Source organism: Mauremys reevesii, linkage group 2, assembly GCF_016161935.1.
Source record: "Mauremys reevesii isolate NIE-2019 linkage group 2, ASM1616193v1, whole genome shotgun sequence".
NCBI classification, from domain to species: Eukaryota; Metazoa; Chordata; order Testudines; family Geoemydidae; genus Mauremys; species Mauremys reevesii.
This window is the reverse complement of record NC_052624.1, coordinates 61800915-61826930: the sequence shown is the minus strand read 5'-3', so window position 1 is coordinate 61826930 and position 26016 is coordinate 61800915. Positions and strand designations below refer to the sequence as shown.

The 26016-nt window shown below is 42.8% G+C and overlaps 1 protein-coding gene across 5 annotated transcripts in view; it reads right to left on the bottom strand.

Annotated features, from left to right (window-relative positions):
- The window catches only part of MPP6 (membrane palmitoylated protein 6), a 133732-nt gene that overhangs the window by 5516 nt on the left and 102200 nt on the right, over positions 1–26016 (bottom strand). For 3 of the 5 annotated variants that reach the window (XM_039523457.1, XM_039523455.1, XM_039523456.1), the window contains exons 7-12: positions 17403–17502; positions 14722–14790; positions 13546–13707; positions 10368–10570; positions 9759–9887; positions 4899–6433 (exon numbers count right to left, since the gene is read on the bottom strand). In XM_039523457.1, the coding sequence (XP_039379391.1) occupies positions 6257–6433; positions 9759–9887; positions 10368–10570; positions 13546–13707; positions 14722–14790; positions 17403–17502 (840 nt within the window). In that variant the 3' untranslated portion in view covers positions 4899–6256. Of the gene's footprint in view, positions 1–4898; positions 6454–9758; positions 9888–10367; positions 10571–13545; positions 13708–14721; positions 14791–17402; positions 17503–26016 lie in introns of those variants that run through there. The other 2 variants (XM_039523459.1, XM_039523458.1) reach the window with 2 other exon arrangements.

Below are 26016 nucleotides of genomic sequence, written 5' to 3'. Positions count from 1 at the left end.
CACTGTATCATACACAGAGAGGTACTTGCTTCAAACAAGATGAGTTCTTAACTGCATGAAGTTTCAAATGAGTGTCAAAATTGTCACTTTATCAAGTCCAGGCCCCTCAATGCTCACCTGTTTTGCATTGTTTGCATAGAGATGGAGTCAGAACATCAGCTACTGTTGCTTCACACAGAGGAACTGGCTTTCATGACGGAAAGTACTTGACAGACTGTCTGAATTATACACAAGTTCATGCGTTTCTTTCCGATCATTCATTCCCTCAGCCATTTCTTCAATTCTATGACACACAGTGTCATTTGATAAGGATACTTTCTTGAGAGTATCAACTGCTTTTTTATCAAGCATGTTTTCTGCAAGCGCCACAGCAGCAGGCAGAATCAGATCTTCTGCAATAGTGGACGGCTTCTTTGATTTTGCTACAAGAAGGGAGACAGCATATGAAGCATTGTGTGCTTTTGTAGAAATAGTTGAAGCTTTAAGAATACTTTGTGGTTACCTCAACTTGCCTACCTCGCAGATACACTTAGCAATCTGAATTATCTAAATTTGTCCATGCAAGGCTGTGACACTAACATTCTGAATCTCTATGACAAAGTGAATGCTTTGATCAAGAAAACTGAATTCTGGAAGTCCAAATGTGGAGACAAAGACTTTACCTGTTTTCCACTGCTTCATGCACGTCACTGATTTCTGCACAGGAGAAACTGAGCAGAGCAAAATTAAAGATATAATAGTAGATCATTTTGCTCAATTGACCTCTGAGTTCATATTGTAGTGAGAGAGATTCTGCTTTGAATGTTCTGAAATACCATGAATATTTCAATAGAGGCTTACAGAAAAACCTCAGAAGGGGTTTAAATATTGCGAAAATTCACTTTTCCCAATTGATATAATTACGGTGGTGGCGGTACTCCTCTACCCCAATATAACGCGACCCGATATAACACAAATTCGGATATAACGCTGTAAAGCAGAACTTGCGGTGGGGTGGGGTGGGGTGGGGGGGTGGGAGGGCTGGGCCGTGCACTCTGGCAGATCAAAGCAAGTTCAATATAACGCACTTTCACCTATAACGTGGTAAGATTTTTTGGCTCCCAAGGACAGTGTTATATTGTGGTAGAGGTGTATCAGGACACTTTGGTTTGCATAAAATAGTAGTTAGTTTTAAGGTTAAGGCTCTAATTAAGTAGAAATTAATGATAGTTTAAATTTAGAAAATCCAACAAGGCTAATCAAAATGGGAGAGATGGGGATTAAGTAGTTCAAAATTAGGTTGTGGAAAGTTTAGCAAACAAGATGGCATCAGAGGGAGGAGCTTAGAAAGGTCTAGAATCCAAGATGGCATCAGAGGAGTAGCTTTCCTGCTTAAGAAATAAGTATGATGTCATACGGAGGAGCTGAAAAACTAGCAGCTGATTGGCTGAGAGGAGCTGACCTTGAGAGATCAAACAGTATATAAGGCTGACAGCCAGCAGCTGAGTTTGTGGGTTCAGCCAGCAGGCTGAAAATATAGAAGGCTCCCAGCTAATAGGCTGAAAATAGTGGGTTTATAGTGGGTTCAGCCAGCAGGCTGAAACTGAAATACGGAAGCTGCTTGAAAAGAAGAATGGAACATCCTGGAAAACAGCTACCTGAAAAGTAGCTACAACAGCAGAATTCCAAGGCTGCCATGGCAACTGCCTGCCAGCAGCTATCTTACCAGCAGCAACAAACAAGCAGCACCCACCACTGCATCCGTGGCCCGACTGAGCAGTGAAACTGCAAGCTGTGAAAACTGTGCTCTCTAAATTCAGACAAATCAGAGGGACCAATGGACGAATCACAGGGAAATTTTTAATAAGAAGTGTAAGTCTGATCTTTTTTATCTAATATTTAAGAGTGTATGGGTTTGTCTGTAAATAAAGCTGGATGCCTGTGTCTTGAGGGAGATCTTCCCTTCCCCTCTTGTAATCTCTTGGCCAGTGCTTACAGGATGTTAAATGTTAAGTAAAGATTTTATGTTAAATGTTGTGACAATGATTTCTTATAGGTGTATATAGAGACTGCATATCTTACATTAAGTACAGGATTAGATTGTAACACTAAGACTAAAAACCTTTGTGTATGTGGGATCTTTATATACATGTTACACTGAAGCTGCTGTATTCTTTGTGTGTGTAAATACTGTAAGCAGTTTGTCTTAATTGCACTGCTTTAATTACGATGTTTTAAATGTAGTTTTATTGCATTTTTACTATATTCTATGTATTCTTTCTCGCTTCATTAAATACATTGTAACCACTTATCTTTTAAATAAACAATTATTTTATTTTCGAAGAATTACTGCTTGTGTGTCTATCCTTGAGAGGAAGGCTGTATCCGTGTCCTTTTAGGGGGTAGCAAGACTAACTTGCCCTGGGGAGCCCTCTGTGGGTGAGAAACAAGCCCCCTGGTAACACCCTGGCAATTCCTTTAGGGCAGATCACAAACCTGGTTACCCTTTTAAGAAATTAAAAGTGCCATTGTAGGTAACGTAACTGGCGTCTAAAATTTTAGGGTAACAACATTGCCCCAACATTCAACACAACTTAGCTTAACTCGACTGGGTAAGAAACCCATTCAAAACATCAATTTTGTCAGATGTTAACAGCAGTAACCTCTCTTCCAGGCGGCAAGAAAATCTTCTTGAGCCATTCTAAGTCCAAGGTCGGCAAATGAAGTTTAAAGACTCTGTACTAAACACCAGAACTGGGTTAGTATGGAAAGAGTACAGTGACCTTGGGAACCATGCTTTGGATGTTCAGTTACCTTTTGGGTCAACATATTTTTGTGAAGACTCATTTTCTGTTATGACTCCCATCAAGACAAAGAGTAGGAATAGACTCAATGTGGAGAAAAACTTAATTGTTGCTGTTGCTTCACTGCCTCCCAGAATGATAAGGCTCAAGTATCACAATGAAATGTAAGTACAATCAATATTTATATTCCAATCCATTTATTTTATAATTATATGGTAAAAATGAGAAAGTAAGAATTTTTCAGTAATAGTGTGCTGTGACACTTTTGTTTTATGTCTGATTTTGTAAGCAAGTAGTTTAAGTGAGGTGAAATTTGAGGTACGCAAGACAAATCAGACTCCTGAAAGTAGTGTAACAGTCTGGAAAGGTTGAGAACCACTGTTCTAGCCTACCACCCTTCCTACCAATATGTATTATGAGATGAAGCTATCACCGTAGTTATGGTGGAAATAGCATCTTCATTCTCTAACCCTCTGGTGAATGGCAACCTCTCTAAAAGGTTAGTTTGAACTCAAAATTCTCATTGCTGTCAGACTAGAAGACTTTTTTTTAAAAGAGTAAAAGAAAAAAATTCAGCAATTTGAGTGACCATATGTGCTGAAAACCTATTTTTTATAGTTTAAAGAAAAGTTCCAATGTTTTCTTGACAGTTGTTTTAAATCCAAAGCAGGTGTGTTTATATAGCTAACCTGGTCCTCAACGAGGAAAGCATACTTCACTAAATTTGAAAGATTTGGTTAAAAAGTCTGGTAAAGAGTTTACGTTGCTTACCACCTTAAGTGTAGAGATCCAGATAATCCCCATAAAGGTTTTGATACATTAGGTTCTTATATACATCCTGTCAGACAATCCTTCCTGTGAGGGAGTCCCAGAATCACACTCCCCAGCTGCTTCTACATTAAAGACAATACCTAAAAGGATACAGCAGGCCTGATGGCACTTACGATAGGCTCCAGTGTGATAAATTTCACATTTTGCATGCTACTGAACACAGGAGGGCCTAGGCCCCAGCACAAACCACCACCACACTGTCCCTTTTGACAGTCCTATTTCTATGATGGTACTGGAAGTAGTACAGTAGTTTTCTGACTATACCTTGGTGCCTACATTTCCATTTGGGGAAATACGCTCTGACAAATCTGCAGAGTAAGTGAAATTTGCAATATACGGCACTACAGTGTGGAAAGTAAAATCTTCTAATGTCACTCATTAGGGAGGAGCTAGCTCAACCCACTTTTGGCATCACAGTTCAGGAGTTAGTCGTTTATAACTCATAATGAAAGGCGCAGTGTCTGTCTAGATAACATTTCCCACATACAGCACACGTTTATCTCCTATTACATAGTGTACAACAAGGACACTGATAGATCAATCATAGCTATAAAGTCCTATAGTACCAAGATTGAATCTTTAAAATATTCAAGCAAAGGCTCTGCTATTTGTTGGCAACAATAGATCTATTCCTCAAAGTACCTTTAGAGCAGTAGCATCATAGAACCTAGTCTCCTGAGAGTACCAAATGGAAAAAAGTGTCATGATGGCACCAAATATTATGAAATCTACCAAACTTTTAAAAAGAAAAAAACAAACCCATATATACTTTGAAGAATTTAACAGAATAAAAACAAAGTAGTGATACAAGTTTTCCTTAAACGTTTCAGACTCACTTTAAAAAACTGAAATCTCAATACCAAGAGCCACAGAGACGACCAAGGCTATGCAAGATTTTGTGGAACATTTACAAAATATACTGGACTCTTTGAAAAATATTTTAGGGGTTTTTTGATTGTCTATAACTTTTGAGACTCACAGTTTCTTTGTATAAAGTAACTACATTAAACTACCTGAACCCTGTTTTCTTGTGTACATAATCAAAAATCTTTAAAAGCCCAAGAGCACACTATTGTTTTTACAGTGTATCTACTCTTTTGGGCTTTTCATCAGAAAGAGAATTCAGCAGAAGTCCTCTTTTTGTTGGCATTCTGTGTAATATGCTTTGGCCTGGAAAAAACTTCAGAAGACAGGTGCCTGTCATCAGAGAGAAAATAAATTAAGTGGATAGATGACTGTAATTTAGGCTCATAAAGCTGGTAACTGATGAAGAAATGTGACTATATACAAGAGCTAGTGTAATATAAAATATGGTCACAAGAAAAGTTTGTCTTAGTGACAATTTGTATTTTCATTTTATACTTGTTAAGGAGAATTTATATTAGTAAAAGTCTTGAAAATATGAATCAGTATGAACTTGGAGATAACAGGAATTATGCCAGTGAGTCTACTGAATTGAGAATTATTTCATCACAAAACAAAAAAATCCTGTTATAAAACAAAATATAAATAACATTGATTTTTAGCATCTGACAACAACTTTCCAACACAAGCTATCCAATGAAGAATGCAGTTTAAACACAACAAATAGCACAAAAATTTCATCACATCACATTTCATAAAACACAACAGCTGATCACTCACAATATTCCAAAATGTAAAATAAGAGCCAGCTAAATATCACAGGAACTCAATTCACAGATCAATATACAAATACCGAACAAGGTATCAATAAAAAAGCAGGTTTCTTTAGCCATGTGTTTTCACAAGTGTGAATAAATAGTCCTACACACCAAGCCTCCTTGTAAGGCTCTGCAGTATAAGGCTCTCTTCTCAGCTACTTCACCATGATCCTAACTACAATGATTTACATTACATACAACCTTTCTGACATCAGTACCTCAACTGTAAAGGGCTAAAAGGCTGGCTCCCAAGAACAGCCTAATAAGTAGAGTGCAAGATATTGTTTTATATTATTGGTTTTTTAACGGTACACAGAGGGGAAGTCTACAGTACATCTGTCTAAATCAAAATAGACAACAAGAAACCATGAAACTGCAAACGTGTATAAACATTGAGCAGAAAAATGTCAGAGCAATGTAGCAAAGCAGTGCTGGTTGCTGCTTTAATATTTAAAATTCTGCTCCCATAAAAAAAAATAATTTAAAGGTGCCTATTAGGAAAAGAATTAGTGTTTTTTCCTAATAACAACTGACCTTTGACCAGATGAACACTAACTTGAACAAGAGTTTTACAAAAATTGTTTCAAGTATCCTTCCTTATCACAGTGAAAATGTAAGACCAAAATGTAAATGTTAAAGTGAATGACTTGGAAGTTTAGATGAAAAAGGCAAAGGTACTAAATTAAAACATATAAAAATGCTTCAACGCATTTCCTTCATGTGACATGAATAGAAAGGTTATCTGTAAAAAGTTAGAAAAATTAAAATAAATTACATATTTAAGTACACTTTTCCTTCAATATGTTATATAAAAACTCAGAATAGTGTACTATCATCTGAATATACACAGCATAAAAATGCAAGGGTGCTGCAGGTATCTTCCATCTCTACAGAATGTCTTCTGAGAATGTTTGTTGCAGCTAATTTCATTTGTTAGCTAAGTCCATCTTCAAAAATCTGTCAGTATACCCAACTAATTGGGACCCATTGTTGCTCCAACCTCAATTTCTCTATAGCAGTCTGTAGCTTCTCAAAGGCTTTGTCTAGATTGTCATTTACAATGATGAGATCAAAATAGTGGTTGTATGCTCTCTGAATACGTGCACTTTCATCAACTGTTTTTTTCAAATCAGTGTCCTGTTGAAAAGATTTGGAGACTAATTAAAAATTGTGACATTAGCAGTTCATTACAAGTTCAAACAAAGATAAATGAATGAAACAATTAGTAACATCAGTTTGTCAGGTAGTGCAATTGACTTTCAGTTTAGTTGCAATATTGAACGAAAGTTTTCATTTACTACAAATACTTGGAAGTAAAGTTTAAAATATTTGCTGGAGATGGAAGAAGGTATGCTTAATGTAATTTGGGTAACAGTATGAGCAAAAAGAACGAGGAGTACTTGGAATACACCTTAGTCTCTAAGGTGCCACAAGTACTCCTCCTCCTTTTTGCTGATACAGACTAACACGGCTACCACTCTGAAATCTGTCACCAAGTAAGGGCAAAACTTTCAAAATCTGCTAAATTTGAAAGGTGACTACCAGCCCCAATTCAGGAAAGCACATAAACATGTGCTCAAACTTACATACATACATAAATGCTCTGATCAGCTGGTGCCTATCTGCCCAAAGAGACCTTTTACTGCAGCTACTTATTTTGTATGTGGAACTGTTGGATGCAATGAGTGTGGAGGTAATATTTTCAGGAATCATTCACTCCTCCAGCAGCGCACTCTCTCACTCCTTGCATACACTCCTACTAACTGATGGGAGGTCCTTTTAAAACCAGGTGTCCTGATTAGCCTGCCTGCCATAATTGATTCTAGAAAGTTCTTAATTGGCTCCAGGTGTCTTGATTAGCTCGCCTGTCTTAACTGGTTCTAGCAGGTTCCTGATTGCTCTAGGGCAGCCCCTGCTCTGGTCACTCAGGGAACAGAAAATTGTTCATCCAGTGGCCAGTATATTTGTCCTCTACCAGACTCCTGTAACCTCACTCCTGTTCCTGTTATTTCATTAGTTGTCCCCCAGAATTATTTGGTATCACAGACCTGTGGATTCTCCCCTTAGGCTGGGGGGAGGTCCTTTAGCAGTGGGCGGGCTTTGCCCACCCACTCCCTGGATACCAACAGGACCAGACTCCTATACCCCACTGATCTGGGTCTGTCACAATAAGAAGACAGTAGATATCATAATGCCACTATATATATCCATGCTATGCCCACATATTGAATACTACATGCAGTTCTAGTTGTCCCATCTAAAAAAGATGCATTAGAATTGGAAAAGGTACACAGAAGGGCAACAAAAATGATTAAGACTATGGAACAGTTTTCATATAAGGAGAGATTAAAAAGATTGAGAAGTTTCAGTTTAGAAAAGAGACAACAAAGGGGGGATATGACAGAGATCTATAAAATGTGAATAATGTGGAGAAAGTGAATAGGGAAGTTTATTTTCCCCGTCACATAACAAAAGAATTAGGGGTCAGCCAGTAAAATTAACAGGCAGGAGGTTTAAAACAAACAAACTTCATACAACACAAAGTCAAACTTGTTGCCAGTGGATGTTGTGAAGGTCAAAACTATAACTGGGTTCCAAAAAAAGAAATAGTTAAGTTCATAGGGGATAGCTCCATCAATGGCTATTAGCCAAGACAGTCAGAGATGCAACCCCATGCTCTGGTGTCCCTAGCCTCTCACTGCCAGAAGCTGGGAGTGGAAGATAGGATGGATCACTCACTAATTGCCCTGAGGGAATCTGTTCATTCCCTCTGAAGCACCTGCATTGGCTGCTGTTGGAAGACAGGATACTGAGCTAGATGGACCATTGGTCTGATCCAATATGGCCATTCTTAAGTTCCTCTTTTCTAAAGGAGGAATGCTAATTTAGCACCAAAACAGCCAAAAGCAGTAGGGAAATTTGCAATTGCTTGTTATATTAGAAGTGATTTAAAATAATCCACTAGTATGCAAAACAGATTCAATGGGGGGAGGGATAGCTCAGTGGTCTGAGCATTGGCCTGCTAAACCCAGGGCTGTGAGTTCAATCCTTGAGGGGGCCACTTAGGGAACTGGGGCAAAATCAGTACTTGGTCCTGCCAGTGAAGGCAGGGGGCTGGACTTCATGACTTTTCAGGGTCCCTTCCAGTTCTATGAGATAGGTATATCACCATACATTATATTATCATCCAAATGCACCCATTTACTCAGAAGTGGCCGCATAAACAGATAATATTAAACAAATACACACTTTCTGTCTGTGTGTGTAAAATACACACACAGATTCTGTATACATACATATATAAAAGGCAGAACAAAAACACATTAAAAGAACATTCTTTAGGTTGCAAAGTCACACTTGAAAGTCAGGAAATGCCAGATTTACAGTTGCACAGGCAATCTGTTTTCCAATTTTAAAAAGAAAAAGGTAAAAACTAATTATTTTATGTGCAAATGTAAGAATATTGTACCACAATCATGAATCATCAGTAGGATTTCAACCTTTGGTATTACAACAGAAATTGCTTCTACTAAAACATCAACTGGCAGCAGGAGAAGGCTGTTTTCTCATACAGGACAGGGGAAGAAATGGGTTACTGGGTTCAGATGGTGGATCCAAGGAGGAGCCCAGCCCAGCTCTCTCCCTTATGCTGCTGGAGTTGGGGGAGTTCCTGCCCAGTGTGTTGACCCGAGGGTGGATTGGTATCATGTGCTTGGTCTATGGGATAGCCTGAGGAAGCACAGCTCATATTCTCTCCCCTGCCCTCTGCTCTCCCCAAGGAGTTAGGGGAGCTCCTAGTCTATGGGACCACTTGACTCCATGTGTTGCAGCCAGGTAATTTACAGGGGCAGATGAACCCAGCTTGGCTCTCCATCATCTCCCCTCCCCCCAGCAGCTCCCAGGTGTTCCCAGTGCAGGACGTGCTGCTGCTGTGGTAGCAGCACCACAAGCCTGTTCAGTGATTGACAGGCTGTCAAAATCTTTCCAAGGAACACAAAGGAGAGAAGGACCATTTTGATTTTTAAATCATTTATATTTTAGACAAATCTCAATGGAACTTCATTGGACAAAGAAAAGCTACCTCTGCAGCCCTAAAAGATTCTGCCTCTCAAATATCAACGGTCTACTGCAAACAGTGGAGGTGTGAGAACATCCCAAAGAAAAGTTTTAAGAATCCTTTATAACAGAAAGTATTAGGTAAACCAAATTATAGGGGGTGCCACCATAATAAATTAATTACCTTTATTTAAAAATCTATCAATTCTTGTCAGAACATAACAACTTGTGTTAGTAGTATATGATCAGTTTAAATTACTCTGTATTATGTAATCTAACATAAATCTTGCCTAATCTTCCTCAGCAAGACATTACACTCACATGTGTTACAAAGAACTTCTTGAAAAGGAAAAAGGTTTAAGAAAATCCTGTGAAAAAGAAACTATATATGGAAGAATTTGCTTACTGTTAGAAGTTTGGTTGTAATTCCAGCATCCACCACAGCCTTGTGCATAGCACGCAGAGTCTCTAACTCTGGAGCAGCAATAAACACTACATAGGGCATAAACTCTGAAGTCCTCAATACTTTCAAGGCCTAGAAACAAGAAAACACACAAAAACAAACAAACAAAAACAACCCCCCCCAAAACACTAAATTGAATTAGTTAAAAATGAGAATAAGTCACTGTACTTCTCAGTCACTAATCACTGAAGTACTGCAATTTTAATCTGGTACCATTAACAAAATAACAAGACAATTTTTGCACTCCTATCCCATCCTCAAAATGCTACCTTGCCAAAGGATGCTATGAAACTCCCCTTTGAAATGTTCAACATCACTCTTTCATTGGCCAAATGGATTACTGATCAGCAATGCAAAACACTCTCTGTTACAGGCCTAAACTGCCTTTTCACATTCCTGATCTCTTCCACCTCAAAATGTTAAAAATCCAAACTAACTTCTGAATCTTCCATGGTACTGTAGGATACAAGACTAGCTTACAAGTCTTTAAATTTAAAACATATCTCTTCAACACTCTGATATTCATCTTAGGATACATGACACATTACATACCTGTGGGTTCACATCCAAGATGCATGTCCTTCCAGTCTGAACCACTTCAAGGATGGAATCTATTTTGGTGCCATAAAGGTTTCCTTCATACTCTCCATGTTCTAAGTATCTGCCAGCTTTAATATCTGCCTCCATTTCAGCTCGTGACACAAATCTGTATGCTTGCCCATCTTTTTCATCATCCCTTGGCTTTCGTGAAGTAACTAAATAGAAATTTTTGGCAAATCACTGGATATAAAAACTCCCAAGACATCTGAAGATTGATTGGGTGTAAAGCCATGTACATATAATGTGTGTCTTTTCTGTGTGGGGAACAAACCACTGTCCAAGCTCATGTTCAAAACTTATGAGCATAATTCCTCCCAAACCAATTCCCTCTGCCCTTACTCTCTTCCCTCCCTCATTTCATCTACCCTTTCATTTATTCCCTCACCTTCATCATTCCATATCCCAAATTCACTATGCCTCTTCGTCAATCACTATTGTGTAAGATTTTCAACAGCACCTAAGTCCCATTTTCAAAGATGACTTAGATACATAGGAGCCTAAGTCCCACTGACTTTCAATGAGACTTAGGCTCTTTCCAGCTGATCCCACAACACATTTATTTTCTCTCTCTCTCAGACACACAGTGTGGAAGTGGAAAAGCCGTAGAAAAACACTAATTACCCATTCCTCCTTCAAGACCCACTTCTATTGTAAAGCCTATGGTAAATTTTCAAGTGATAGTAATTAGGCAGTTGGCCAGTACAAGCTTCTAATATTTGTCTTATTTATTTCTTATAATAGCATTTTTTAAAAAATTGACAACTAAAACTATCTAGCTGTGCTCAAAACTTCCCTACATAAATGCATGTCCTTTTTACAGCTTCTCTGATGGTCCCTCCACCACTCCTTCCTACTGTTTGTCACATCTTATCTTAAATTAGGTAGTAAACTCTTCAGGGCAAATGCTGTCTTTTTATTCTGTACAGCACACAGTACAATGGAGCTTGATCCTGAATGGGGCCTCTAGGTGATATTGTTATACAAATGAATAATAAAATATTAAATGTGTTTTATTATAGTTAAGTAGTTTTCATCATTATTATAGAAAACCACAAGTCTCACTAGCTTCTTATGATGCATCAGACACCACAGTGATGAGTATGGTATAAAAACCTGGATGGACTAGACAGGGGATCTGAGGAGCTTGAAATGGCATTTGGAAAGTGAGCAATGGAAGACTTCATATCCAAAATAGATATTATGAACGCTGCAGAGGAGGGAAGGTAGACTTTGCACTGAATCCAAATCCACAGAATCCAGAGGATTCTAACTCAGTGCCAGAAGGTATGCACATACACATCCCAAGAGTGGGGATCAATACTGACAATATTTGAGGGAGAATACAACTCTGATAAAGAGAAAAAAATATTTAATGAAAAATCTGAAAACATTTTACCGTTCAATTATAGAAACTGTGATGCCTTTCTGAGCCCATTCCTATCTCCAAGTAGGAATATGTATATAATTTATTTATTTAGGTGTAGTTCTGCATATGAAAGCAGTTTTAAGTATACATCATTTATATCCACATACACACACACGCATGCATGCATGTGTACAGACATACACTAATATTACTGAATATGTACTTATATGAATCTCCAAATAAGTTATTATGGTAGCTTGATTAAATACTATTTAACTTTACATGTTTTGTTTATATGTTGCTGGTTTACTGCTTGGTAATTTGCCTTGTCTATTTAAGTTGTCAGATCTTTGACACATGGACCATGTCTTCTCTGAGTTCTGTGACATTCCTATTCAAGTGGCCAAAAGTGCTCTAAATAGATTAAACAATAAATAAATAATGTTGGCACATATGCTAATTGTGAGATCTCATTTATTACTTATCTGCAGTTATGACATCTTACAGAAACCTATAATTTGTTAATTTTTAGACAATTTATTGTTAATGTCATGTTGTGCATTACCCTTTGCCTACATGGATTATTAACCTCATTCCCAGCACAGGTTCCTTTGGACAGATTATGCTAGCAGATATGCACATTGATTCTAATGGCATGGACCAGTTTGGAGGTTTGGTGAGCATTACAGATGAGGAAAGAGATTAGGACTCCTAGGGCTATCTGGTTTCCCCACCTCAATCACAAGACACTCCTGGCTTGTCTTTCAGACTTGCCCACATCCCCACTACTGCCAGCCCTATTCTTTGCCACACACTATGAGGCAGAAGTGAACAGATGGCTCTTAGAAGTGGCTTGGCATAATGGGGATGGAGCAAGGAATGTGCTCAGAGGTCAGCCAGAAGGGGTGGTCTGGCAGACAGGAAGGAAGGGGTTCTTTCAGAAAGTGCAAGGTAGGAAAAAATTCTAATACTGCAGGAAGGGGCAGCTTTTTCAGCAGCTAAAAGGAAGAAAGACCAGAGCAGAGAGGGAAAGGGCTGGTGCTGGAAGAAGTAGGAAGAAATTACATCAACTGGCCTCTCATCCCTCAGTTTATAACATTAACAACCAATAAAACAGAATTCATAGTTTATTAATCCCTAGGGCTAAATCCATGAACTAAAATTTTCATATGAAGTTTTAGTTTCACATACAGAGAAAGATAAACAATAAACAATAAAACAATAAAATGAGTTTCTAAGCAAAATTCTAGTAACTGTTGATTATTAAAATTTATCAGGAATTTTTAGAAGCATTCAGATATTGATGATAACCTGAACTATAGGCCACTGCTTGCATCCGAAGAAGTGGGTATTCACCCACGAAAGCTCATGCTGCAAAACATCTGTTAGTCTATAAGGTGCCACAGGATTCTTTGCTGCTTCTACAGAACCAGACTAACACGGCTACCCCTCTGATACTGAACTATAGGAAAACCCCAAAATAGATATACTTGAATAATACTGCCAGATGAATGCAAGGGAACTCCTGTCTTCCGCATGAGCAGACAAAAGTTTGGCTGGTAGTTAGATGTCATTAACACAGAAATAGGGTCTTCCTACTTATTGAGGAGATTGAAAACATATTTCATTCTCCAGTCAAAGTTTTCAACCCACAATTATTACTCCCAGATTGAGTCACTACAACAAGCTTCAGATTAGAGTAAATTTTTCCAGATGAATTACAGGCTTCAAAAGGATCTGACAGTTGGAGTGTTGATAACTTACATGGCACTGTAGTTCCAAACCTAATAGGATTCAATACTATAAATCTGTTTTTCAAGCTTCTTCGACCCACTCCCTGGGCCCCTATTAAGACCAATGTCTTCCTCTGAAAAGGAGGCATTTTGGCTACCTCCTCATATATCTGGATTTCATGACGATCAAATTCTATATAGAAAACAGTGACAAAATATTAAATGCAGATCAAGTCATTACCATTTGTAGAAAACCAGCAATTCTATTCTGTATTCACATATTACATATTACAGTAAATAGTACTTAAAAGGTATTTTTATCTGATATTTTTATCACAGTTTTCATATGTATAAACAGAAATGGGAATACTGTAGATTCTTTCAATGACCATCTGCTCTAAACAGTGATTCTATAGTAGGATTGTTTTTCGGAAATGTAGGCAATAGTCACACCATGCATAGGTGCTGACTTTCTAATGTGCCATGGGTGCTCCCCCCCACCCCCCAGCTCCGTCCCAGGCCCTGCCCCCAACTCCACCTCTTCCCCAAGGGTCCTTGCTTCTTCCCATCCCTGCCCTGCCGCTTCCCACCTCCTCCCCCGAGCGCACTCCCCCCCTGCTCTCCCCCAGCGCCTCCTGAATGCCATGGAGCAACTGATCCATGGCAGGCAGGAGGTGCTGGGGGGGCGGAGAGGGGGAGGAGGTGCTGATCAGAAGGGCCTCTGGCGGGCTGGAGGGGTTGGGAGAAGGCATTGATGGGGGGCTGCCAATGGGTGTTAAGCACCCAACATTTTTTTTTCCCGTCGCTGCTCCAGCTCTGGAGCACCCATGCAGTCAGTGCCTATGACACCATGCCAGCATTTACCACTGTGCCAGTGGTGTTTAAGCATTTGAAAATTGTTCTTTAATCCTTTGATCCCCTAATACATCTGCTCAAGAGTTACAACTTTTCTTTGGGCACCATGACTTTACCACAAAAACTACCCTGTTTATAATTTCTGATCTAGCTGATCAATTTGCAAATCAAGCTACTATAATTTATTTTAAAACTTTCTCCTATAACATAGGCATTCACTGTCATGGTAGTTTAATCTGCTATACCCAGTGTGATAACCTACGTTTAAAATGCAGATTCAGAAACTCTACAACATACTGGACTTGTACACTATTCCACTAGATTTTACTCATGATGCAAGACTAAAAAGTACCTGCATTTCTAGTTGTGAGGTACATCATCTTTTTCTTTTTTTTGCTACTTATTGTTCCACAAAAGGGCCCTGAAAGTAAAATAGACAAGAATACTGAAAGCTCTCAAACTCACTTTTTGATAAATATCTTTTCATGGTGGCTTACTCTATGTAGATTTTAGGGTTAACTAAAAAGACAGCCATATTTTGAAGGATGGTTGCACTTTTTTTTTTTAAACCAGAGACACAGTATGACCTTTATTGGAGAGACTAATCATTATTAAATCCTCTTTGCATATACTTTAAATGGTATAGCAGACACATAAAAGCTAATGCTCTACATAAATGTACCAGAAAACAAAATAATTTTCTAGAAACGAATAGGAAAGGGTCAAAACAGTTTCCAGTAAATATTTACATTTGGGCTGTTGATTAATCACAGTTAACTCATGCGATTAACTCAAAAAAATTAATCACAATTAATAGCACTTTTTTTAATCGCACTGTTAAGCAATAGAATACCAATTGAAATGTATTACATATTTTGGATGCTCTTCTACATTTTCAAATATATTGATTTCAATTACAACACAGAATACAAAGTGCGCAGTGCTCATTTTATATACTTTATTACAAATATTTGCACTATAAAAATGATAAACAAAGAAATAGTGTTTTTCAATTCATCTGATACAAGTACCATAATGCAATAAAACTTACAAATGTCCATTTTTTTTTGTTACAGAACTGTACTCAAAACCCAAAACAATGTAAAACTTTAGCGCCTACAAGTCCACTCAGTCCTACTTCTTGTTCAGCCAATCGCTAAGACAAACAAGTTTGTTTACATTTATGGGACGTAATGCTGCCTGCTTCTTATTTACAATGTCACCTGAAAGTGAGAACAGGCATTTACATGGCAGTTTTGTAGCGGGCATGGCAAGGAATTTGTGTGCCAGATAAGCTAAACATTCGAAAGCCCCTTCATGCTTTGGCCACCATTCCAGAAGACATGCTTCCATGCTGATGACACGCGTTTAAAAAAATGTATTAATTAAATTTTTGACTGCACGCCTTGGAGGATAATTGTATGTCTTCTGCTCTGTTTTACCAGCATTCTGCCATATATTTCATGTTATAGCAGTCCTGGATGATGATCCAAGCACATGTGGTTTGTTTTAAGAACACTTTCACTTCAGATCTGACAAAACGCAAAGAAGGTACCAATGTGAGATTTCCAAAGATAGCTACAGCACTTGACCCAAGATTTAAAAATCTGAAGTGCCTTCCAAAATCTGAGAGGGAGGAGGTGTGGAGCATACTTTCAGAAGTTTTAAAAGAGCAACACTCAGATGTAGAAGCTGCAGAATCTGAACCACCAAGAAAATCAACCTTCTGCTGGTGGCATCTGACACAGATGATGAAAATGAATGTGTGTCACTCCGCACTGCTTTGGATCGTTATTGAACAGAACCCGTCATCGTCATGGACGCATGTCCTCTGGAAGGGTGATTGAAGCACGAAGGGACATATGAATCTTTAGAGCAGGGGTCGGCAACCTTTCAGAAGTGGTGTGCTGAGTCTTCATTTATTCACTCTAATTTAAGGTTTTGCGTGCCAATAGTACATTTTAACCTTTTTAGAAGGTCTCTTTCTATAAGTCTATAATATCTAACTAAACTATAGTTGTATGTAAAGTAAATAAAGTTTCAGAATGTTTAAGAAGCTTCATTTAAAATTAAATTAAAATGCAGAGCCCCCTGGACTGGTGGCCAGGACCCGGGCAGTGAGAGTGCCACTGAAAATCGGCTCCTGTGCCGCCTTCGGCACCCGTGCCATAGGTTGCCTACCCCTGCTTTTGAGCATCTGGCATGTAAATATCTTGCGATGCTGGCTACAAGTGTGCCATGCAAGCACCTGTTGTCACTTACAGCTAACACTGTAAACAAGAAGCAGGCAGCATTATCTCCTGCAAATGTAAACAAACTTGTTCGTCTGAGCAATTGGCTGAACAAGAAGTAGGACTGAGTGGACTTGAAGGTTCTAAAATTTTACATTGTTTTATTTTTGAGTGCAGTTTTTTTTGTACATAATTCTACATCTGTAAATTCAACTTTCATGATGAAGAGATTGCGCTACATTATTTGTATTAGATGAACTGAAAAAATTTCTTTTGTTTTTCACTGTGCAAATATTTGTAACAAAAAGTAATATAAAGCGATCACTATACTTGGTATTCTGTGTGGTAAGTGAAATCAATATATTTGAAAATGTAGAAAACATCCAAAAATATTTAAATAAATGGTATTCTATTATTCTTTAACACTGTGATTAATCGTGATTAATTTTTTAATCGCACAATAATCACGATTAATGTTTTTAATTGCTTGACAGCCCTAATTTATATATTTTAAAAGCAACTTGAAAATGGTCACCCTATGGCTGATTTTCCCGCTTAATTTTACCATTCACCAGCAGGTGGCAAAAAGGCTCAGAACTCTGAAAACAATGAGTGTACATTTTAATTCTCGCTCTTCCAGTCAAGGTAAAAATAAAATACATTTGCAATAACTAGCATCTATTTTATGTATTGAAACCATCCGTGGAGCCTCTTTTATAAGGTCTGCCTTATTGTGTAAATGGAAAAAGCAAAGCAAGCTAATCATAAAGGAACCCATCTCTGAACACGCATTAAACCTTACCCGAATTATCCCAGTCCCTCCTAACAAATGCCTTCCGCTTCTCTTCCAGGAACTGGCTAGGTATAAGGCCAGCACTTCCTCCTTCTTTGACATGGCTAGCCTGTAATCAAGTTAATAAGCTATAAATCCCCTGTGACAAATACTTTGAATTTTAGTCCAATGATGCAATCAAGCAGCAAACTTTCAATCAGACATTCACTCTTGAAGACTGGCTTCTTGAAAGATGTCACACTGTCAGTTAGGATTTCTGGAGGCTAAGCACTGATGCATTAGTGATGGACACCTGAAAAAGGACAGTTACCTGTTCCGTAACTGGCGTTCTTCGAGATGTGTTGCTCAGGTGTATTCCACAGTAGGTGTGCATGCTCGCCACGTGCACCGGTGCCGGAAGTTTTTCCCTTAGCAGTACCCGTAGTGGGGGAGCCCTGCTGCGACCCCTGGAGTGGTGCCCCTATATCACACTATAAGGGGAGCTGCACACTCCCCCCACCCTCGGTTCCTTCTTGCCAGACAACTCCGACAGAGGGGAAGGAGGGTGGGATGTGGAATACACCTGAGCAACACACCTCGAAGAACGTCAGTTACGGAACAGGTAACTGTCCTTTCTTCTTCGAGTGATTGCTCATGTGTATTCCACAGTAGGTAACTCCAAGCTATACCTGATGGAGGCGGGTAGGAGTTTAAGGGTTACCGGGGTGGAGCACCACCCTACCAAACCTGGCGTCATCCTGCGTTTGGGAGATGATCGCATAGTGCGATGAGAAGGTATGGACAGAGGACCATGTAGCAGCCTTGCAGATGTCCTGGATAGGGACATGAGCCATGTAGGCAGCGGACGAGGCCTGAGCTCTTGTCGAGTGAGCCTTCACTATAGGAGGTGGGGGAACCCCTGCCAGGTCATAACAAGTGCGTATGCATGAGATGATCCAGCAGGAGATCTGCTGGGTGGATACTGGTCGCCCCTTCATGCGCTCGGTGGAAGCAATGAAAAGCTGAGGGGATTTACGGAACGGCCTGGTTCGGTCTAAGTAAAAAGCCAGCACGCTACGCACATCTAGCATGTGCAGGCGTTGTTCCTCATTAGAGGCATGGGGCTTAGGACAGAGGACTGGGAGGATGATGTCCTGATCCATGTTAAAAGCCGAGATTACCTTCAACAGAAAAGCTGGGTGCGGGCGGAGCTGGACCTTACCCCTATTGAAGACTATATACAGGGCTTCGGAGGTCAGGGCCCTAAGCTCCAAGACCCGGCGGGCTGAGGTGATACTTACCAGGAACGCCACTTTATACAAGAAGTGAGACCAAGAACACGTGGCCAAGGGCTCAAATGGAAGCCCTGTGAGGCGGGAGAGCACTGGGTTCAGGTCCCAGAGCGGGACCGGGGATCTAGCGTAAGGGAATGCCCGATCCAGCCCTTTGAGGAACTGGGAGGTCATGCAGTGTGAAAACACGAGTGGCCCTGCACCGGGGGGTGGAAAGCCAAAATGGCTGCCAGGTGCACCCTGACCGAGGAGGGAGCCAGCCCTTGGGTCCTAAGGGACAGGAGGTAATCGAAGATGAGCTGGATAGACGCGGAGGAGGAGGAAGAACCCCCTCCATTGCCCACATGGAGAACTGATACCATTTGGCCAGGACGGTTTCCTGCTCTCGAGCAGGACTTGTCTAACATCCTCAGAACACCTCCCCTCCTCCTCAGTCAGCCACGGAGCAGCCACGCTGTCAAGTGAAGCGTGGCCAGGTTGGGGGGGAGGAGACATCCTCCCTCCTGGGAGCAGAGGTCCGGTCGGAGCGGCAGTCTGCATGGAGGGGAGGGGGGCACTAAAAGCTGCAGGAGGGTCCCGTACCAATGCTGACGGGCCCAATCCGGGAGTATGAGGATAATCCGAGCCCTGTCTGCCTTTACCTTCTGTAGGACCCTGCCTATAAGGGGAAAGGGTGGGAAGGCGTAGAACAGACAGACCGACCATGGGATTAGGAACGCATCCAATATCAGCCCTTCGCCCTCTCCTGCCCTGGAGAAGAATCGTGGGCATAGGTGATTCTGGATGGTGGCGAATAGATCTACCTGAGGAGTGCCCCACTGTAGGAAGAGCTGCCTGGCCACCTCCCTGTTTAGAGACCACCCGTGTTGTTGGGAGAAGAACCTGCTTAGGCGATCTGCGAGCGTATTGCACCTGCCGGGCAGGTGAAAGGCCCTCAGAAGGATGTTGTGGGCTATACAGAACTCCCACAGGAGCTGGGCTTCCTGGCACAAGGCCACAGAATGCGTGCCCCCTTGCCTGTTGATATAATACATCGCAGTCGTATTGTCCGTGAGGACCCTGACCACCCTCCCTCTATGTGCTGGCTGAAGGCTACGCACACCAGGGGTATTGCCCTGAGCTCCCTGACATTTATGTATAGATGCAATTCCGAGGGCAAACATCTACTGTGGGTTTTGAAACTCCCGACATGGTCTCCCCATCCCAGGCCCGAGGCGTCCGACACCAGATCTAGTGAGGGAGGGGGTTCCCAGAAGGGGATACCCTGAAGCATGTTGCCCGGGAGGGACCACCATTGCAAGTCAGCTACTACATTGGATGGCAACGTGACGACCTTGTCCAGGTCGTCTCTGGCCTGGGAATACTGAGACGCCAGCCAGAGTTGGAAGGGGCTCATCCTGAGCCTGGCATGTCGCACCACGGAGGTGCATGCTGCCATATGGCCTAGGATTTGAAGGCACACCCGTGTCGTCGTCACCAGAAAGGCCATGACCGAGGTGATGAGACCTTTGAGTGTCTCGAACCTGTCCTGGGGGAGGGAGGCAGTGGCTACCAGGGAGACTAACAGCGCCCCTATGAAGTGTATGCGCTGAACTGGGACTAACCTGGACTTTTCCTTGTTCACCACTAGGCCTAGACTCGTGCAGCAGGAACTCCATCTGCGCCTGCACCTGGGACCGAGACTTGCCCTTGAGCAGCCAGTCGTCCAGGTAGAGGAAGATCTGCAGCCCATTCCTCCTGAGGTGGACTGCCACCACCGCCATGCATTTGGTAAAAACCCTGGGGGCCGTGGAAAGGCCAAAGAGAAGGACCGTAAACTGGTAATGGTCTGTCCCTACCAGGAAGCGGAGGAAGTGCCTGTGACCCTTGAAAATGTGGATATGGAAGTATGCATCCTGGAGGTCTAGGGATGTGAACCAATCCCCCGGGTCCAGGGACAGAATAATAGAGGCCAGGGACACCATATGGAATTGGCAGCGAACCAGAAACCGGTTGAGATTCTGCAGGTTGAGGATGGGCCTGTGCCCGCCTTTCGCCTTCGGGATCAGGAAATACCGGGAGTAAAACCCTTTGCCCTGGAATTCCCGAGGTACCCTCTCCACCGCGCCTAGGGCGAGAAGGCATGTCACCTTCTGATTTAAGAGGAGGGCGTGTTCTGGGTCCCCAGGGACACCCTGGGGCGGAGGATGATGTGGTGGGGTTGCATCAAACTGCAGCCTGTACCCCTCGGAGATGGTACTGAGGACCCACTGGTCCGACGTTATACGGGACCAATGCACTCTGAAGGTCGATAAACAGTTGCCAAAAACCAACTTTATTAACTGGGAGGTTTCCCTGGCAACAGGCCAGGTGGCCCCCCGCAAAGAGTCAAAACCACCTCTTCCCTTGCCTCTTGCCCTTTGAGGGGCCGGGGCGTGGGGCTGGCGCTGTGACCTGTGCCTCTGATCCCTAGGCCTTTTCGACGGGGGCTCGTATCTGCCTCTTACTGGGGGAGCCAAGGGCTGCGGCCTGGGTTTGTCCTTGGCTGGCGGGACATACAGGCCGAGTCTGCAGGGTGGTGCGGGAGTCTTTCATCTCGTGCAGACGCGTATCCGTTTGGTCCGCAAATAATGCTTTGCCGTCGAATGGCAGGTCTTGCATCAGGGACTGGGATTCCATGGACAGCCCCGACAGCAAAAGCCACAATGCCCGTTGCATGGAGATAGCCGAGGCCATCGAACGTGCCACTGTGTCAGCCGCACCTGAGGCTGCATGGAGAGCTGCTTTCGCTGCTGCCGCACCCTCGTCGACTAGAGCCTTGAATTTCTTCCTGTCCTTCTCTGGGAGGGAGAGCTCAAATTTAGGCAGAGGCCCCCACAAGTTAAAGTCATACCTGCTCAGGAGTCCTTGATGGTTTGCCACCCTGAGCTGGAAACTTGCAGAGGAATAAACCTTTTTTCCAAAAGTGTCCAGCCTCCTCGCATCCTTGTCCTTAGGGGAGGGCACAGGCTGGCCGGGTTTTTCATGGTGGTTGACCAATTCCACCACCAGTGAGTTCGGGGCAGGGTGAGTGTAGAGATACTCATGCCCCCTTGTTGGCACAAAGTACTTCCGCTCTGCTTTCTTAGAAATGGGCGGCAGAGAGGCCGGGATTTGCCATAGAGCAAATGAAATATTGGCTACCCCTTGGTGAAGCGGTAGGGCCACGCGGCCCAATGCCGAGGAGGACAGGACATTAAACAAATTGTCCGACGGTTCCTCCATCTTCTCCACCTGGAGCTGGACGTTGGTGGCTACACGCCGGAGAAGCTCCTGATGAGCTTTGAAGTCCTCCTGAGAAGGAGGAGGCGGCACCGCTATGGACTCGTCTGGTGCCGACGAGACAACCGGTACTGTGCCTAGGGCATCGGATGGCGCTGGTAGGTTGCACTCCATGTCTGGGTTCGGCGCCCAAGGACTGCTCTCGGTGCTGAGGCGGAGACGCCGAGGGTGCTTGAGACGCCCCAGCCACGAGCGGGGCCCAGTGGTGCAGGTGCCTGGGACCACGGTGCCCACTGGCACCACTGTCCTTGCCATGGTGCCCTTTGCCACTGCGCTGGCTGAGGCCCAACCAGGGTTACACGTTCCTGAGGGACGATGCGGCCTGGGGAAGGGTGGCTGGGAGCTGAGGCTGAAGTGACCGAGGATCGCACGGAGCCATAGGAGTGGCTCGATCGGTCCCATCCATGTCAGGTCCGACCCCGGGATTTAGACCTCGACGACGATGAGACAAACGGCGGAGGTGCTATCTCTGGACTCCCGTCGGCAACCGCGGATACAACACGTCGGTGCCGGTGACTGTCGGGATGCACTCCGAGCTTGGCATGTGCCGTGGTAAGATTGGCGGTGCCGATGGCGTCGCAACCTGCTATCACTGCGGCTGGACAAGGAGCGTAGACGCTTTCGGTCCCGGTGCCTGCGGCTCCTGTGAGCCAAGGAAGACTCCGGCGACTCGCTCCCAGGCGACGACAACGGAGCAGAAACGAGACGCGGGCTACGGGAAGGCCCCGTGGATCGAGCAGGGACCTCAACCTCCAACCTGGCTGGTGAGAGCTCATGGGCGCTCAGCGGCGGCTTTCCTCGGGACCGGGGCCCCAACTCAGGTGGCCCGCTCGGTACCGGCATGATGAGGATGTCACGTGCTGCCTGAGCTGCCTCCGGTGTCTACGGAATCCTCATCATTGGGTAGGCATGCAATGACGGGGCCAGACTACTCCGCTCCACGCGAGTTGGAGGTCTGGATTCCAAGGGGGATCGCGGGCTGCCCAACTCGGGTCCGGCTTCATCCCGTCCTTGTCTCGGCGCCGCTGGGTCTTGCCTTGCTTCTTGGCAGGGGAGCGGTGCTGACTGGTGGATGGGGCTTTGCTCCATACCAAGGATGCGGTGCCCAGTGCCGGGTCGGCGCGCCGGTGCCGGTGCCAGAACCGACTCCATAAGCAGAGCCCGGAGTCGAATCTCATGTCCACGTTTAGTCCAGGGTTTGAAGGACTTACAAATTTTACAGCGCTCACTTATATGAGCCTCGCCCAGACAGAGAAGACACTCGGAGTGTGGATCGCTTCTGGGCATGGAATTGCAACAGGAGTCGCACGACTTGAAGCCTGGGGCATGCCCCGAGCCAGGCTACTAACTGGAGAAACTAGTAACGGTTGAAGATCGTACTACTAAGGAAGACACTACAGCAAAGCTGGAGCACAAGTTCCGACTACCTTCACTGGCGGCAAGAAGGAACTGAGGGTGGTGGGGAGTGCACAGCTCACCTTATAGCGCGATACAGAGGCGCCACTCCAGGGGTCACAGCGGGGCTCCCTCACTACGGGTACTGCTAAGGGAAAAACTTCCGGCACCGGTGCACGTGGCGAGCACGCACACCTACTGTGGAATACACATGAGCAATCACTCGAAGAAGAATCCAAATTTAGCACACCATGCTTCCCAGAAACACAGGGGGGTTTGCCGGTTCTCTAGTCCATTTAAGCATCATAATTCAAGGGACACGGCTAGAGTAGAGACACAGAAAACTACTTATTGATAATGACCTTATTGTACTGTTTACCACATCAATTATTAAGTCTCTAATTCCAGAGGTTTATATTTCAGCAACTAAAAAACAACAAAAAAAACCTTTGATAAAATGTACATTTACCAAATTGACCAAAATGGCTCAGGAAACACTTAAAGCCAAACATAATTCATTTGAAAGGATTCTGCATGGCACATCATCTATGGAGCTCTGCTGCATACTTATGCATTTATTCTGCATTCTTGTTGGAATCCAGAGGCCCTAACCTAAGCATGATTCCAAATATAGGTACCTGATGCACCTATTTTTTCTGTCATTTCACAACCATGGAATATTATCCTTGCCTAATAAGTGACCATACCTTAAAATTCCCCTTGCATTGTACTGTTTTACTACTTCTTGGGAGAGAAAACTCATAGATCTAGGTTTTATAAACCAAAAATTATGCTTAGTTGTGAAAGATTAGAAGACAGATATTCTCTACTGAAATCATGTTATGGTGAGAGTCCCACTGTCAGTAATTCAGGACACAAAAATGTGAAATTTTATAGTTTTGGTCCTCTCAATAGCAGCTACATACATCCATTTCTCTTAAAAAGGAATGGTATAAACAGCAGGCTGAGTCATATTTTCATCTTATTAGTAGCCAGGTGGAATGAAGTTAATATCTCACTTTTTGCCCACTCAAGAAATACTGGTTGGATGCTGAAAAGTCTCTAGCTGTAGGAATTCAATTACATCTATTCTGATACACCTGCAAGGTACTACTTACAACATAATACATCGTTGTTCATGTCAACAAACAGAATGAAATGCAAAAAAGCACTAGAGATGGTTTGTGTGAGAGGGCTTTTGGTTTATTTTGTTTGGACTCTTGCAAGTTGCCAGCTGGAGGAGTTTGAACAGACAGATAGGTGACAGCATGCATGCTGAATGTCTCCAATATGCTCTTGTGAAGAGATTCAGAGTGCCTTACTTCGGAAACACATTTATTTGGCAGTAAGTAATTGCACAGACTATTTTTTTCTTCTTTATTTTCCCTTCTTTAGTTACTGTAGCTGGCTGGTTAGAAGAAGATGGGAACTTTAAACACACAAAAAGAGTGAGATGGAAATCCAACTCTTTGAGCAAACAAGAGAAAAGATACCTGCATCATAACTGTTGTTCTATGAAATGTGGGTGCAGACATGTATTCCACAACATGTGTGCGCGCATGGGATTACTCTGTCTTGCAATATTCATCATGCTCATTCCTGCCCCAACCTCCACCCCAAGTTCCTTCGCGCCAAAATACCTGGCTGAAGACTCAATTGCAAAGGGGTGGAGAGTAGGTCATGGAATACATGTCTGCACCCACATCTCGAAGAACAGTTACAAAATAGGTAAGTAACCATCTTTTATTCTTTGAGTGGTGGTAGACATGTATTCCAATCAGATGACTCACAAGCAGTTCCAGCGGGAAGCGGGCTCAGAATTATTTAAATAGTGAGTGCAGAACTGCTCCCAAAAGTTTGCAGCTGATCTTGATGCTGTGGTGATAGCGCAATGTCTAGCAAAACTATGTAGAGAAGACACATCTCAGCCCCGCAGATATTCACTACTGAGACACCACGAAGAAATGCAGCTGATGTCACATGAGCTCTCGTTGAATGAGCCCACAAATGATGGTGGAGGTGTCATCTGAGTCACTTCACAAGCCATAGTAATTCAGGCAGTTATTTACTTGGAAATAGTCTGGGCAGAGAATGGTTGTCCTTTCATCTGCTCAGCATAGGAAATAAAGTGCTGAGGTGATGAATGAAATGGCTTAGTCCTTTCTAAATAAAATGCCAACCACTACATTTAAACCACGGGTTCTCAAACTGGGGGTTGGGACCTCTCAGGGGGTCACGAGGTTATTACATGGGGAGGTCATGAGCTGTCAACCTCCACCCCAAATCCCGCTTTGCCTCCAGCATTTATAATGGTGTTAAATATATAAAAAGGTGTTTTTAATTTATAAGGGGGGGGTCACACTCAAAGGCTTGCTATGTGAAAGGAGTCACAAGTAAAAAAAGTTTGAGAGCCACTGATCTAAACTATGCAGATGCTGTTCCTCCACACTTGAATGTGGTTTGGGAAAAAAATATTGGTAAGTAAATAATCTGATTAAGGTGAAACTGAGATACTACTTTAAAGAAAAAATTTCGGTGTGGTCTTAAAGCCATCTTGTCCTTGAAGAATTGAGCATATGAAGCATCTGCCATTAAGGCCTGCAACTCACTAATTCTTGTAGATGTTATAGCCACTAGGAAGGCAGTCTTCTGAGAGA